The sequence below is a fragment of the Pterocles gutturalis genome, unplaced genomic scaffold, assembly GCF_000699245.1.
Source record: "Pterocles gutturalis isolate BGI_N339 unplaced genomic scaffold, ASM69924v1 scaffold35808, whole genome shotgun sequence".
Taxonomy (NCBI): domain Eukaryota; kingdom Metazoa; phylum Chordata; class Aves; order Pterocliformes; family Pteroclidae; genus Pterocles; species Pterocles gutturalis.
In genome coordinates, this window is record NW_010124559.1 from 957 (window position 1) to 17,658 (window position 16,702).

At 38.8% G+C, this 16,702-nt stretch overlaps 1 protein-coding gene across 1 annotated transcript in view; it reads left to right on the forward strand.

Annotated features, from left to right (window-relative positions):
- Positions 1–1,280: 1,280 nt before the first annotated feature.
- LOC104465297 (F-box/WD repeat-containing protein 7-like) overlaps positions 1,281–16,702 on the forward strand; it is a 29,435-nt gene continuing 14,013 nt past the window's right edge. Inside the window, 4 exon segments of the mRNA XM_010078283.1 lie at positions 1,281–1,363; positions 4,360–4,501; positions 11,651–11,785; positions 16,032–16,155. Of these exon segments, the coding sequence (XP_010076585.1) occupies positions 1,281–1,363; positions 4,360–4,501; positions 11,651–11,785; positions 16,032–16,155 (484 nt within the window).

Sequence of the window (16,702 nt, forward strand, 5' to 3'; positions counted from 1 at the left end):
CTGGCTGAGTTGTAGCTGTTACTGTAAAAATGAAAACAGTTAATCTTGGTTGTCTTTCCTATCTAATCACTAATAAAGCAAAACACAAAGTCAACAGTGACTGTTTTTAGGGAAAGCCATAAAGGTATTTTAAAAGTTAAAAAAAAAAAAAAGAAACGGGTGTTTTGTTTTTGGGCAGGTAGACTGGTACAATAAATGGTTAAATAACTCTTCTTATGCAACATTTTAAAAAGATCAAATCAGTCATATAAGAAACATGCCAACTTTTAAACTGTCTCTTGAATATGAAAATTTGAAAAAAGGGAGCAAATGGTCAAACTGAAGTCTGAATTGCTGCACAGGTAGTTTATGGATTTTGCAGCTCACAGCTGTAAACAGCAGTAAGCATCCTTCTGCTGGCTAAAGTGTTTTGGTGTATCGCATCTTAAAAAAAGAAAACCAACAAAAAACTCAGAAATTGTATTTGGCATCCATATGCCTCATTGAATTCAAAAGCTTGTGGTTAAAGATTACCCAAATATGTAGAAAGTAATCTTTATTTGTCTGACTGGATAAATACGGCTTTCACTGGTTTCCATCTCTGGCAATTTTTGCAGACTGGCTTCCCCTTTTAGCAGCTGCCCTGCTCATTATTTGGTTTTGATCATATCTAATTGCGGGTGACATTCAAGACTGAGGTTTAGTGTTTTTCATCCCTACCCTTCTTGTAAAAATGTCGGTTAATCTGTCAGTTTTAATGCAGTTCTATAAATGTTTTCAATGTTCAGATTTAAAAGGGTAGACAAAAGAAAGAATATATTTGATTTTTTATTTTTTTTTAGGCCCTAAAATGAGTATTGGGTTTATAATTCAGACAGGCTACTTAAAATTTAGCCATTTCCGTGAGACTCCTAGCAATCAACCTGAACACAAAGAATGAAGGGATTTGATTTAGCTCTTTGCCTGCCCTCCCAGGCAAATAGAAAGAGAACAGTTTAGTAAATAAACCAACATACAGTTCTGCACACTTTTGAACATGTAAAATTTGGAAATTAAAATAATGTAATTCCAATAGTCTTTGGACCCCAGAACAGCAATAATATGGAAGTGCACCATGTAAGGCGTGCACCAAATGCTGTTGAAACTAGAAACTAAAACGTTCATTTAAATTGTCTTCTTAGAGTCAACTTTGTTGAAATTCAGTGTTAAAGCACAAGGTAAAAATGGATTAATTTTACAGAAGTATGCATAAGTAGGACTGGTCATGTAACTAAATGTTGCTCTTTTCCCTCCCCTTGCAGATGAAGAGAAAGTTGGACCATGGCTCCGAGGTCCGTTCTTTCTCTCTGGGAAAGAAACCCTGCAAAGTCTCAGAATACACAAGGTAATGAAATGCAATAACATCACTGGACATCAATTCCTGCTTATATCCTGTCTTTCCAATTGCTGAGCCTGATTCATGGCTCGCCTTAATGTTAAAGCACTGTAAAGCAAAGAAGGGGCGGTGTCAGCATTCGTATATTGCTTAGCTACTTTAAATTACGTGAACTGAAGATGAGTTTTAATGAAGTAGCCAGACTTGCATTTCTTCAGTTGAGGTTTGTGTTTCATTCTAAATATAGCATGCCCATTTACTTTGAGACTTTTTGAGGGCTGAAGCAGTCCTGGGAATAAAATCAATCGGATTTTTTAAAAGGGACATAATGATAAACCCTAAGACTATTACAAACTGTGATCAAATGTATCACTTCGCTATGGTAACAGGAATGAGAGAATGGAAATTTATGTAGGCAGAGCAGACCATCTGATCTTAACAGGAACACACATGTACTTGTTATCCACAATATGAAATTATTACGGGTTCTACTCTGCTTCCTTACTACTCCTGAATGGTACCAGATCACACAAACAAAACTGCTGCTGTTCCGGCCAGATGCTTTGTGGGTAAAACACTCCTAGGTGTGAGAAGCGGTGGTAGAGTAGAGCCCTGGATACACGCCTTACAACTGCAGCTCTTACTGCATAGTTGCCATAACAATTGTGCTCTGATGCCATGCTGCTTCCCATCCTGTTTGAATTTACACCATTTTTTGTTTTTTCCCTGTAATAAGCATCAGCCGTTCCACAAGCACTGCGCTTGCCTCCCAAAACTGTGCAGGGACATTATTTCTTCTGAATACGCTGTAGTAGTGTTCAGTCACTGATGGATCTTTCAAAAGTAACTTATATTTTATTTCTCTTCCTTTAAGAAGTTTATCAGTTGATGGCTGAAAGGTTAGGCTAGTGTTGGGAAACAGGTTCCAGACTTGCTTTTCAGATGTGTAAACACTGCAGCAGAGAAACAGAAGCAGGTGTCTTGTTGCTGAGAAGCAGGTGTTGCAGCTTCCACATCACCCTCAAGTTTCCAGTTGGTAGATTCTCTGGGTTTCTAAACCAGTCTAATGGAAGAACGCTCTTGTTGGCCACCAGTTCTGCAGGTGACGTGCTGTTCTCTGTGCTCCCCTAAGAGCAGACAGCTCAGCAGCAATGAAAACACGCTCTTTTGTCAAGTGTATCTGTCAGATTCAGAGGAGCCGCTGGACTTGTCCAGCTTCCACAGAAACCTGACTTGCTGTTTCAGGGGAATGAAAACATACAGGAAAAGTAAAGCACAAACAAAAATCTTGTGGTTTAATCTCAGGTCAAAGGAAAGAGGCTTTTGGATCTTCGTTTGAATAACTGGTTTTGACAGAGAACCAGTTTACAGCAGAAGAAATAAAAGTGTAACTGTTCTTCTGGGGCAAGCTCAAGGCTATGTATTGCTCAGATCCAATATAAGCCAATTTTAAGAGCCTTATTTTGGACCTTAAATGACAGGCCTTCTGCTGGATCTCTGTACAGGTGATGAGAATGAGTAAGCTGTAAAACCACATTTTATTTTAAAAATACTTTAGGTTCTCATTGCTTGGATTTTGAGTCATTATTGGTATAAAAGAATCCTTAAATAATTTCTAATCCTCTCTTTTAAACTGTTTTATCATATTTTATGTAACAATATTTAGGCAAATGATGCAGTTATTGTGCCTGCTTGTTTTCATTTTCCCTAGGATCAGACACTTTGAAATTTACAGGCCTGATGAACTTTCTTTGCATATAACAGGTAATGCCAGTAAACAAATGTCATCAAGAGGATCCTTCATCTGCAAAGCAATATTTTTATATCAGCTTCTGTTTCTGTTTTTACTCAGTAAAGTTAAGTTAAAAATATGCCTCTTCAAACCAATCTTTTCTTTACCAGTTTGGGTAAATGTTAGGGCATGCCATGATTGTCCTTTAAAACAAGTGAGAGCAGAGTGAAATTGTTGTAGATTATGATGAGGTAAATATTAAAATGAACCTGCCTTGCATCATTTGAAGCTACTCCTTTAGCCACTGAAAAGTCAGTAAAACCCTGAAGCTGATACCAACTAAAGAGCTGGATTTATCATACACAGAAGTAAAGGGGTTTTTTGAGTTCCACACTGTATTTAAAATTTTCAAGCTTGTGCAAACACTACTGGAGTTCCAGATTTTCCTGCTAGGGAATACAACTTCAATATTCTGTGAATGAAGTACTTTACATTATGTTTAAAAAAAAAAAAAAAAGAACCCAGTCAGCTGTATTTCTTCAGACTCCTACAATAGCAGCTTAATCCCAGCTCTTTTAAAAGCTCCAGCCCATATGAACGAGCTGGTTTTAACAAGTCAGAGTGAAAAAATCAAACTGCAATTCAGGGAGCACCTTTGGCTCCTTTTCTCTCTTCACCTCACCCCCTTTTAATTCCTGTATCACTCCATCAGCGCGCAAACTTTAAAATACTGTATAGTGGATTTCAAAGTGCAGTTCCAAACTGCTCAGCTGATAGAACTGCTTGCTATTACAAGCTCTTCGTCAACAAATATATTAAGAGCTAAAAATAGAAACATTTTTTTTCTGTTTGGTGATGAAGCAACAGTAGCACATTTCACGTATGGGTGAGATTCTGAACTCTGTCTTCCTGCATCAGCAGTCAGAAGGCACAAATGCAGCCCAGACGGAAAAGAAATACTTTGGCAAGGGAAGGAATATATAAACCTGCATCTTTATAGTCAACTTGCTGGCCAATTAACGGAGTGATAATTTTTCAGCCTTGAAATTTTCTCCCTTGCTGGAGGATTAGTACTGCAGTGGTAGAAACTGTCAGATTTAGGAAAGTGAGGGAACTGACCCCTTGAGTGACCAGTGGAACAATTTTTCATGTTACTACTTTTGAATGAAGTTTAAGAGTTGTAACTCCTGTACAAGATTTATTTTTCAGCAATAGATTTCTAAATTTTCCTTCATGTTTGACATGTGACTGTCACGTTCTGTTTGTATTGTAGTACTACAGGGCTAGTGCCATGCTCTGCCACACCTACAACTTTTGGGGACCTGAGGGCAGCCAATGGCCAGGGACAGCAACGTCGCCGCATTACGTCTGTGCAGCCACCGACTGGCCTTCAGGAGTGGCTGAAGATGTTTCAGGTAACCAGTGCTTAGAGAAATAAACCTCTGAAGCAGCTAACCTCTGTAATTTAGATAAAAGGCTGCTTCAGTGAAGGCAGCCCTCCTTACACATCCCAGAATGTCTCTGATTTTGTGTTCTGTTGCAGAAACAAGTGGGCATCAGCTTTAAGGAACTGTTGGTCCCTGTTTTAGCTGGTTACCCTAGAGATTCACAAAAAATAACTGCTTTCTATGGTTTCTTAATAAAATAACCTTCTCGTTTGCACATCTTCTGCAAAGTCTGTCCAACACGTAACGGCTGCCTTCATGGCTTCAAGCTAACTTGAGATGTTTTTACTTGGAAACTAGTAAGCATTAGTTTGTGGTTTGCTTCAGTGCAGGTGTAGCACTAAATTTTACGTAAGTCTGGTGTCTTCTAAGAATAGAAGGAAAAGTTTAGTAAAAATAGATTAAAAGGAAGCTCAGTGTGTATTTTTACTGATGTTTGTGTACTGAACAGAATGTCAGCCAGTACATGCGCAGACAAGTGAACAGAGGGGGAAGGAGGTTTTCTGTACCTTTCCAACAGCCTTTAGTAATGTCTAAATGTAAGGAGGAAAGCAGAGGTGTGAAGGACAGTGCTCTGCGCCACTTGCACAGGTTGAAACTGAAATCTGCGTGGACACTGATCTGGTAGCACCGATTTGGTAGCACCTAAGAGAACTTGGTGTATGTTAATACAGATCCATTTTGTGGCAGGCCTTTGCTCCTATTCCGTGACCTGTACCATGGAGATCTCTGTACTGTACAGTTTTGCTCTGTATTTTTAAGAAGCAGGGATGAGTCCTAGTCATTGATTTGAAAAGTGGAAATATTATGTCTTCGTATCTTGATTAATAAACTGTTACTTCTAAAACATTTTCAAAAGGAGTAACTAACTAATGCAGGCATTGTTTCAGTTACTGTAACAGGCAAAGATAGAAGAGCAATATTGCAGGTACAGTAGTGAGCATACAATTTTGCAGGCAGAGGTGTGCTTTTGGCTTGATTCATGCTGCCACATAATACCATTGATCTCAATCACTGTCAGTGCTGAACATTAAGATAATAGTGCAGAACGCCTTCCCTCTTTATTTTTACGTATTTATAATCTGCTTAAAACAGTGTAAGTTTGGAATTAAGATATTCATGTACACATCATTCAGTTTCTTAAATATATTCACATTTAATTATTATGGTGTCTTTTGAGACTTCATAGAATTATGTCTTTTTAACCCCTAAGAATCATAATTAAGTGGTATTTTGTATATATGACAATGTAATACCACATTGTATTTTAACATTTTGTAATGTTAAAGCATTTGTACTAAGAAAAGCTATTTTGTTATCTACAATGTAAAATGTGTATTTTCTCACATAAGATAGCCAGTTATCAATAGTTACACATTTAAAAAAAAAAGGGCTGGAATGTTTGAGAGAGTGGTGCAGACATGTTTGACAGTAAAAGCAATGCCATCAGCTGTTTGGTCAGGATAAGGAAAAGAAATCCGTAAGCCCATGGAAATTTTGCCTATAATTAAGTTGTTATTATTTTAGGGTCCCAAATTTGGGGTTAGTAATGTAGAAATCATGCTTTAATAAATATATAATTAGATACTTCCAACTTTTCAACATACTTAGTTGCAGTACTAAGTTCCTAAATGCTGATCTATACTCTTGAGAGAGAGAGAGAAAGAGAGAGGCCTCTCTCTCCTAACTGGAGATCATCGAATGGCACTCATTGGTCCCTTCTGTCACTGGTAGTTTTTATTGCATTCACAAAAGGGAGTCCCTTATTTTAGAACCAAAAGCTTTCAAAGTCACGTGGTTATGTCTCCTTGCCTGATGCTAAGCCACCTCATTTTCCGTGTGCTTTTGTCCATGTGCATTTTACAGAAGGGGCAGGTCTTAAACAGTCAAATGATAAAAGCACATTCTTAAAGTGAGGGGAGCTGGCTCTGCCCAGAGGGGAGAGTTAAATGGCACATGGAGCATCATTCTTGCAATACAAAGTTTTTCCTGTACAGAAACAGAAGTGGAGAGGGTGTTCCTTTATATACTGTATGCTTGCTAAGCCTGCTTAATAGCCCTATCTTATTTTATACGAAAGTGTATTTCCAATTAATTTTCAAGCTAAATTTCCAACTTCACGGTAGCTGGACATAGGTACTGTTTCAAGATAGAACTGGCCATTGGCATAGAAGCTGGCAGTAACAAGTGATACGCAGTTATTTTCAGGTCTCTCTCCTGTACATTGGCCTGCAGTCATTCTATGTTCTCTTTTCAAATTAAAAAGCAAGACCACTCTTCAAATATTAAGAAAACTTAGGATGGCTTTTAAGGGGTGTTTAAAATGTATTTGGTACATGTTATTACTGCTGTTATGTTTTATAGTTCATCTAAGCCTTTGATTTTGAAAGTGTCAGAAAACTAATGCAGAAAGGAGAAACAGTTGGAAGTGTGCTTGCAGTTTCCCTTTAAAAATGAAGATGTATATTGATTTCAATGAAATGCTAGTCTGGAAAGAAAAATAGAAAAGCATTTTGATAGGTTCAAACCATTTCTTTTCTTAAAGGCCTGTTTATTTTTTTCTGCTTTGCAGTGACTCTTGGCTTCAGGCTTTCTTAATATCCACTATAAGATTTTTAAAACTCAGTGCCCAAGTGTATCTTTACAAGATTTTTTCTTTTCCAACAATTTTTATTTCATTTTGTTTTAAGCAGGATACATTTTTTGAGTCACGAAATTGCTTCCCCTAAGGAAGAAAAATCATTGTCATGCTAAGCTCAGTCAGAGATGGTACCGTCTTAAAAAATTAAGTTCTCTTTCTCTCTTAATTGTTCATGCTTCACATACTTACAGGGTTGGGTTTTATGTTAAGTAATGTGTTAAAAATTTTGCATTTTATTCTCATTGGTTTAGATGGCATCAAAAATGCTTTTGCCATTTCTAGCTGGCAAGAGTACTGTTCCTTGCTTTTACATAAATAGTTGGCTAAGCCACCTTAATTCAAATTACTTACCATTCTCTGTTTCTTCTTCTTCTGAAGACACTCATGAATGCGTAAGTGTGCAGACTGAGTAGTCCACCTCTTACGTGAAGCAGACAGTAAAGATGGTACCATAACCAGCGCTGCAGCATTTTCTGCTCTGTCTCTTGTGGGACTAGGTCAAGGGTTTGGTGTTCCTGTACAAGCCCTACGCTCAGAATGGGGAAGAGCCACACTACAGTTACATACCCCTTTTGGCTTTATCACCACTAGCACTTGTTTCAGAGGAAGAGTGCAGATTTAAAGCAGATTTCCTGGTCATCCCTGCTTATTTCCCATGGATTTGGGTCTCAGGGCAGTTCTGACATGTACAAACCAGACTTCTAGAAACTGTACGTGAAACCGTTGTCCAACCCACAGAGGGACGTGAGGGTCTGCACCAGTCGCTGCTCCTCTGGACAGGTTCACATCACGTGTGGGGCAGATGTTCAGACCAGGAGACCACCAGACAAGGTCTTAGAGATGGGTTAATGTTGGGGCTTCAGCACCAGCTGCTCCCAAACCCCTCCTGTTGTGACAAACTACTTGCTGATGTAGCCAGTGCTTCATTCTGTGGATTTTGCTTATGTGCTATTTTTATCCAGATCAAGATAACCTTTGAGGTGGGGGGTGGCAGGGTTCTCGGTACTGGCGCAAGAGTTGGACAGAAACAGGATCCTGAGGAACCCTTCCTGAAGGTCTCTGTAACGACACTCCTCCATTAACAGAACTCAGCAACAGAGAACAGCACCCTGAAATTAAAACATTTAAAATAAGTGTCCTAAATATACCTATAATAGAAGAAGGATCTAATTGCTGCAAACTGTAATTGTACAGATTGGAGCTAGCAGATGAGAGCTGTGGAATAGAAAAGCATAGATCATGGAAGAGTAGAGGGTGCAGAAACAGAAGATGGTGCAAAGATAGGTGGTGGGTCAGACCCAAGGGATAAGGTGGATGTTGCAGAAGCAGCAAAGCTGTCATTTATATTGATTATAAAGCTGTTTTGCATGCCTGAAAAAGCAAAACCAGACATTTAAACATAATAGCAAAGGGGAAAGCAAAGGGATAGTTTTCAGGTAGGTAGTGCCATGGTTGCAGCAACAGCCTTACTGAACCGGGGTATGGTATGGATGAGCCAAAAGGGCTTGGCTGACAAACAAACACCTCCCCGGGGACATGGCAGGGAAGAGGGGCAACGTTTGCTTAGGAGTCTCAGATCATATCAGCAGTCCCTGTTACCTTTCCAAGGGGTATGTGAATGCACCCTGGAGTTACCTTTTCTAGGGGAACCCCAGCCCTTAATAAAAGCTTTATTTTAATTTCACATTAAAATTAAACTTAAGTTTTGAAGACAAGGAGAACCAATTAAACAAATGCATTGTAAAGATGAAGTACATTCTTTACAAAGACATTCAATTTGAAAGGGAATTACTGGTAGAAGTCCAGGGTACCTGGACATTACACTGTATGTCTCGGAAGTCTCTGGTCATCTACAATGTTTGAAACTTTGCAAACTGTTTGGCACGCATTTACTTTTTTTTTTTTTTTTCTTTTCTCCTCTGTGACATTTGTTCACTGTTGTTTCTCATCAAAGCCACAAACTTATTTCATCCCCTTTCCGCTCCTTGCATGTGCTACGTGCAATTTTTTTACAAACAGATCAGGCTACGGGGCCCAGAAACGCTAATTTACTAGTCTTGCCTTCGTTAATGCAATCAGTTGTGTTCAGCTGGCAAGGCTTCATCCCAGTTTTCCATGCCAAACACTTCCCTCAGAGACCCCTTACCGACTGTAGCTGGAGGTTTGTTTGCTTAAGTGAAAGACTGAGGGGACAGTGTCCTAGAGAAAACGTTTTGTAGCAGCTGATTGCTTAAAAAGAGCCTTAGGAAGCTGCCTGTAGCCATCCCTGAACGGTGAATGGACAGATGGAAGAGGGGACTGCTTTTATTCATTAGCATCTCTTGCCCACTCTTGAATCTTTTCCCTTTTCTGTTCAGACCCATGTTACATTTTAAAAACAGAAATGTTTAAGTGTAAGAGAGTTACAGACTAAGATAGTGTACAGTGAAATTATTAATCAGTAACATGTTCATAACTGCTAGCACTGCCTGCCAGAGCAAAAAAACAATGCTCAGGTTGAGTTGTTCTAATTTAGTAAATGTAGCTGCTTATAAATTAAGGGTAGACTGACCTTGGAAATGTATATCGTAAGGAAGTAGCACAGGTATTACTTTCCCTTTTTTTTAGTTCTCCTAAATTCAAACACAGCTGACAGATGAGATTAAAGATTGCAAAGGTTTGTACCTAACACCAGCTAAGTGCTGGGTTAATGACACAAACAGCAGTTGGAAAGTTGGTGAGATAAACAGTTCTTCAGTGCATGATTTGTGGAGAACTGCTCTGTGATGCAAATATTTCTATTGAAAGAAATTTATAATAAAAGCTGTTTATAACAGCACTGCTGCAATTAACGCTGAGACATTCTTGTTTCTTTTCAATATTCTGAGGTACTGGATGTGAGACATGGAAACCTTATCTCATGGTGGCAATCTGCATAGACACACGTGGATGGGGAATATTGTCTTGCCAGACTAAACCATTTTTCCAGTTGCTAACAGCCTGTGGAAGGGCTCAGGTCATAGGGACTTCCTTCTCCGTCCCCTCCCCTGTTGGGGTGGGCTGTCCAGTGTCTGCCATGCATTTGCTGTAGAGCAAGAGCATGTCACCGGGGTGAACGAGCCACTGCAGGACAATGTTGACATTTTTATTAGGGAGAAGTGATGCAACGTGATGATCTTTCTTCACCAAGTAAAGCAGGGTATTTATCTGCTTTGCGCTCGCTTTCAAAAATTCCACCATCTCCTTCACTTGCCTCATTGTTCTGCAGAAACTTCACGGTATACAAATGTTGTAGTATTGTGGAGACCAGAGTTAGCTGTCAGAATCAAATCCAGAGAACAGAAATTTAGAGCATGAGTAATGGAAGTTCTGAGATATGTGGCAGAGTAGTACAGAAATCTTCATTGTAAGGTATCTTGCATTTTTTGTTTAATTTCAGTTAGCCTCTTACCATAACTGTAATATAATTTGTATGTGCTAATTTACTTGTGTCACTCTAGAAGACATTCAAAAACATGAATGTGAATCTGCTCTCAGAAACTGTGATGTCTCTTTTTCTCCCCTCTCTAAGGCTTTATTCATGCTCTAGTTCTGTTGCTAAATCAGTTAGCGGTGGCTGTTGTTTTTTCCTGTAGAATTTTTTTTTTCTTTAAATTGTTTTCACATAACAAATCAAAACTCTTTGATGAGCACAGATGAGTTTAAGACGTGCTTTTCAGATGTGGAGTATATTCATTTATTTTTTTTTCTACAAATGATGCTGCTAATCTGCTACGCTCTCAGATGAGTGCCTTATTAAAATCTTCAAATTTTATGGTGCCCATTAGTAAAAATGTGAAGTAAGAAAATTGCCAATCAAAATTGCCTGTTTATTCAAGCGTAAATTGATACTTACAAAATATATGTTGGTTTATAGCCAGGATTCTCAAATTACAGCATTGTCACTTAGGGACATACCGCAGTAATAAGCAGGCAGTAAGCTAATGTACTTTTAAAAAAAAGTTTCTTTCTTTCCTTTCCTCTCGTTTTGTTTAAAGTTTTTGGTCTACTAGATGAAACAAAAAGGTTAAAAGTTACCATCTCACTCGAACGCACCGTGGAGAAACACGGAGAGGGAGCGCATTCTGTTGCAAACCCCTTCATTGTTGCTAATGTGGGTGTAGATTTCATGAACTTGAAAAAAAGCTTAATTAATTTAATTATTATTATTAAATATTATTATCTATTTAATTGCTCATCTGTATGTGTGTGTGTATAACAAATCCTTTCTTAGCTTATGAATCAGTGTAGTAATTTTCAATATTTTGTGTTGATTAACTTCTGATTTTTGTGTAATTAAGATGAGCATTTATCTTGCTGGCTTTTGATATGCTCTTTATATGCATGTATATAGCTCGGCAAGGAAACTTGCCTTATTGGCAGAGCAACAGCATTTACTAATGTAAACCAAAGTAGTGTATTAAACTAAGCTTATGGTTTATTCCTTTTTTGTCTTGCAGAGCTGGAGTGGACCAGAGAAATTACTTGCTTTAGATGAACTGATTGATAGTTGTGAACCAACGCAAGTAAAACACATGATGCAAGTGATAGAGCCCCAGTTTCAAAGAGACTTCATTTCCTTGCTCCCAAAAGAGGTGAGAAATATAGGTTAATATTGGACTAGGCAGTGCATCGGCTCTTCCACACTAATTATGGCATTCAGTTTTGCCAACGTAGTGATGTAAACTGGAGGTCCACAGTTTGGTGCACTGCCATGATGTGGCCACTGTCATTGCAGATTAACATACCTTTGTCTCTTGATAGGCATTTAGATACCTGGAAATACTGATGACTCCTTTAAACAAAATCCCAGTAGCTTTAAAAATATCTCTGTATCTTAATTGGGCTGATTGTGCTTTTTTTTTTTTTGAGAACTAATTGTGATAGGGCATGCACACACAAAAATCTGCTCTGGATGTGAGCCCTTTCTGCATGTTATTCTGTAGGTATAAGCGTTATTGTTTAACGCCTTAAGTGATTTAGTGAGTATTAGCTTTTATTTTAAAGAAACCGAGCCCTAAAATCTCTAGGAAAAAAAATAACCTAGAAGTAAACCCAGAAAAACACTTCTTACTAAGGATAAAGCCAAACCCTAATTAAGCAGGTATCTTCCAGTAAATCCTTTACTGCAAATCAGATCATGTTATATCAGGTTAAAGAGAAACTAAGTTTTAGATTTCGGCATGTGTGCTTTTCAGCATGTGTAACTAAATACTGTCCACAGAAGAGTAATTCTTGATGTCCTCACAACTAGAATGTGAGAGTGGATGTGAAAGATTATAAACCCGGTTGCTACAATTATTAAATGAATGTAGTTCATTTACAAATGGTACTTCTGCCCTTGATTGATTTTAGGGAATTGGAAATTGGTTTATTATTTGGAGTGGGGAGGAAGTCTGTTTTCTTCTGCCAGATCTACTGCATGTTTTCCATGTGAAAATTTTCCTGAGGGCTGAAGTCTTTATAAATAGTCTTCAGTTACTAACACATTACAAAGCAAGTTCTTAAAAGATATTCTGGTGCTAGTATTTGGTTGCAGTGTTTGACATGGTCTTACTCAGTGTCTGTTTCTTGACATTTTTTCTGGTGCATATCCTATTTTGAATACTTAAATGTACAAGACTCTTCTTTCCTTTTATATACGGTCGTATCTTCACAAGTCAGGAAGTTCACAGCCTTCCCTTGCTGGTTAGCGTTTGTAAGGGCTGGAAGCAGTTTAAGCAATGAGCATTAACTCAGTGCACATGATGTGAGATCAGTGTTCACAGAAGCCCTTCCTGTGGCAGCCTTCTTCAAACCTGGAAGCGCCACTGGGGGAGGAGCAGAGCAGAGCTAAGACCTCTAGGTGGTTGCCATGTTTCTGGAGAAGCTGCCCAGAGCAGTCATAGTTCAGAGGCGGAGGGAAGGCAGCAAGACTTTCTAAATTGAGAAGACAGAAGATACTTTGCCACTTCTGCATCTATTAACTCTGGAAATTTAATACTGAATTGATAACTCAGAGCTAAGTTGTCTTTGCATGACTTAGTGGCAAAACTAGCTCGAGAACGACGAGTGATCTAGTTATGCTGTAAGTAATGAGCATGTTATTATTTCAGTTTTAACAACTTCTTCACAGTAGAGATGCCATTTAGCTGTAAAACTTTCTCATTTCCGTTTCTTTACTCTGTTGTAAGCTACTTGTGTTTAATTTTTTAAATTTATTTTTAGTGTTTGTTCTTGCCTCTTGAAGCCAGAATATGGCCAAGCGCTTAGCTTCACCACTGGCTTCAATAATTTTAGCTTCCTAAGCCCCAGTCGTTGTCATCAGAATGAAGCAAGTTAATCAAAAACCCCATTGAGCTAGCTCCACCATCTCCCCTTCTTTTTGAAGATCGTTCCTCGCCCAGATCTCTGAAGGGACGTTTTCCCCAGCTACTTGCGCTGGCTGCAGTAGGGGGTGACGAACAGAGCTGGGAGGGCAGTTAGGGCCAGTAGGTCTGTCAACAGGCTTCACTCTGAAAGAAGATGATTTGGACAGGAGGACTTTTCTTCAAAACTGTTTTTCAGCAATGCAAAGACAGTAACTTAATAGCTGAATAACCAAGAAAATGTTTGCTTTCCTCCTGAGGAAACATGCAGTCAAACAATTAATCTGAAATGAGTACTCCTGTTTTCTTGCTGAGACTTTAGAAATAATTATTGAAATTACTTGTTTGTGCAAATCAGGTCTAGAAACAGAGAGATTAGGAGTTTTGCTGAAATCGACCAAATTTTGTTGGTGCTCTGTGTGTGTGTGAGTGAGTGAAGAAAAAGGCGAGAGACCGCTTATTATGGGGTATTATTAACACTACAGTGGAGAGTAGTCACAGTTGAGTCAAAGGTCACATCTTTGCTACCTGAAGTTTTCTTCTGACTAGATCCACGAGCTGAGACAAAGGGACATCATCTTTCATGCACTGCTAATCTGAAAGTCAACAGTGGGCTGTGTTGACCCTTGATGACTATTCAGATAAATATAGTCTAAAATAAATGTCACCCATATGTAACCTGTTTTAGAATCACTTGGCTTGCGGGTTTTAATTAACACCATCTTAGCAAGTGCCCATATCTGTAGAAACAGGACAAGTGATATTTAAACAAACTTTGCTCTCAGTTAAAGAACATGCAGAAAAAAAATGGAAAATGGTCTCTTTTGTGTTTGAGTCTTGGTGCATGTAGGACTGACCATCAGATGTATGTGAGAAAACAGCACTTCCAAAATAATTTTACATACCAGGAACTAAGACAGAAAGTCTAAAAGGACAGGTACAGTTGTTGCTCTTGTGCTAGAGAGCCTTAACACCAGATCCTGAATGCTGACTCCCTGCGTAGGGACAGAAGGAAGATTCCTCAGCTGTATGGCCTGGGGTGTATGCAGGATCTAACGCGTAACTTAGGACGTACATCCCTCAAGCCTGGAGTCCTACGTGCTCAACGTGAGCTGCAGGTGATGACTTGCAAACAAGGTGTGTGTGCAGAGTGCAGACAGTTCCGGCAGACTGAATTTTTACTTCTTCCTCAGTCATTGGCTGGTCTAGATGACTGAAAGTAAACGTTTCTCACATAATAAGGTCAAAAATCTGCTGAGGTCAACAGCCTATGGTTCTGATTTCCTTACTGAATTTCAGTCTGTGCTGCTTTGAAGGGCAGATTCTAGTTATATACATCATAACGCCATCTAAAAATTAAATAAAAAATCCAAAGCACAAAAAGATATGTCAAGCAGAAGTAAAAGTGTGGATGATCTGATTTCTCTGACAACTTTTGCATCCTATTAGTTATCAGCAAAGACGCCACTGTTTCAGCGTGTAGGTAGTTCTCTGCATCACTTTTTATCAATATTGTTGTTTCTGCCGAGTTTTTAGCCGCAGAAGGGACTTTCCTGCCTCTTATACTTCTATTTTCCATGACTTGGGAGATGCATTGTTGCTGTCAAGCAGAAAAGCTGTCCTTGGTCATCATACCCTTGAGGAGAGCTGTCCCTGTACTTTGGATTGTTTAGATGCCTCTGTCCCCTCTTAAGACTTCAGTACATCTAAAGATACTTGTGGAGATTTTGGGGGGTTTTATCATGGTCGTTATATGGCTTAGGTCAGTCAACTGGCGTCTGAATTCTCCCAATAACCTTTAACTTCATCTTCTGTTCATCTTCTGGTGCTTCTTGCAATTTCCCATATGTTTTTGGTAACACACTGCGTGCAGAATTGGGGTTACATATTTCAGTCCTTCGGCATGCCAGTCTGTAAAACTCCCTGCAACACCACTTAGGAGCGTGTTCGCATTCTAATCAGAAAATGAGCAATACATACACTGCACTCCCCGCAGCTTTTGAACTCAAGTGGACGTAGCGTTCAGTTTTTCTGTATTCAGGCTTACTGAGTGACGTTATTCATCACAATGTACTTTCTTATTTGCTCACGTGGTGAGTGTTGTACCTTCTAGTTAAAACTCTCAAAGTAACTTTTGGTATACTTGTTAGCTAAAATAACATAGAGATAATTATTTTAGTAATAATTCTGTTAATGGGTCAAAGTAATGTGGATTAAATTTTTAAAAAGATAATAGTGATTTCAGCTGATATCTACTCTCCTGCAAATACAAGAGTCATTTCTGATGAGATCTGTATGGATTTAGTTACTTAAGATGATTGTTATACTTTCATGTACCCACTGGAATTAACTGTATAAGTTTCTGAGATTGTTTAATAATTTATTGTTTCAATTTTCTGTATTTCAGCCCCTGGTGTGCGATAGTACTGTGAGCTACTTCACCATTCCTTTCAGAAGTGATGCAGAATACGCACTTTCTTTTTCTTTTTTACAGCTGGCACTGTACGTGTTGTCATTCCTGGAACCCAGGGACCTTCTGCAGGCAGCCCAGACATGTCGTTACTGGAGAATTCTGGCTGAAGATAATCTTCTCTGGAGAGAGAAATGCAAAGAGGAGGGTAAGGCTGAGCAAAAAGATGGATGTAATGGTCAAAGCATTGCTGTCATAAAAAGTGCACTTCGTTTTCATAATAAGCTTAAAGGTTTGTGAAGGCAATTCAGGTGACTTCGAACTTCCTGCTAGTCATGCTTTGAGCTCTGTGCTGTGTATCTCTGTTGAAAGTAGGAAGAAGAAATAATCTGTGGAGTACTAGAAATGAAACTAGGGTTAAGTTTGAACATCCTATTCATAAAGTATACTAGGTGTGTGTTTTAAAAATGCAATTATTTTTGCTTGTTAAGGATTATTTTTATTCAAAATAACACCAAAGCAAATAAGAGCTGAGATGTAAAAAAGGATGGGAGTGTAGTCTTGCAGTTTGTAAAGAACATGGAGGAACACCTGTTTCAGGGGTCAGGTGGAAGGGATTTGTAGGAAAATTAACAGAAATGGCACGTGGCAGGGGGAGGAGGTGCTAACTTGATTGCTTAGAGAGGGACACACAGTCTTATTATAAGACACGTGGGTATCACCTGCTCGTGCCAAATCAGGAAGGTGTGGTGGTT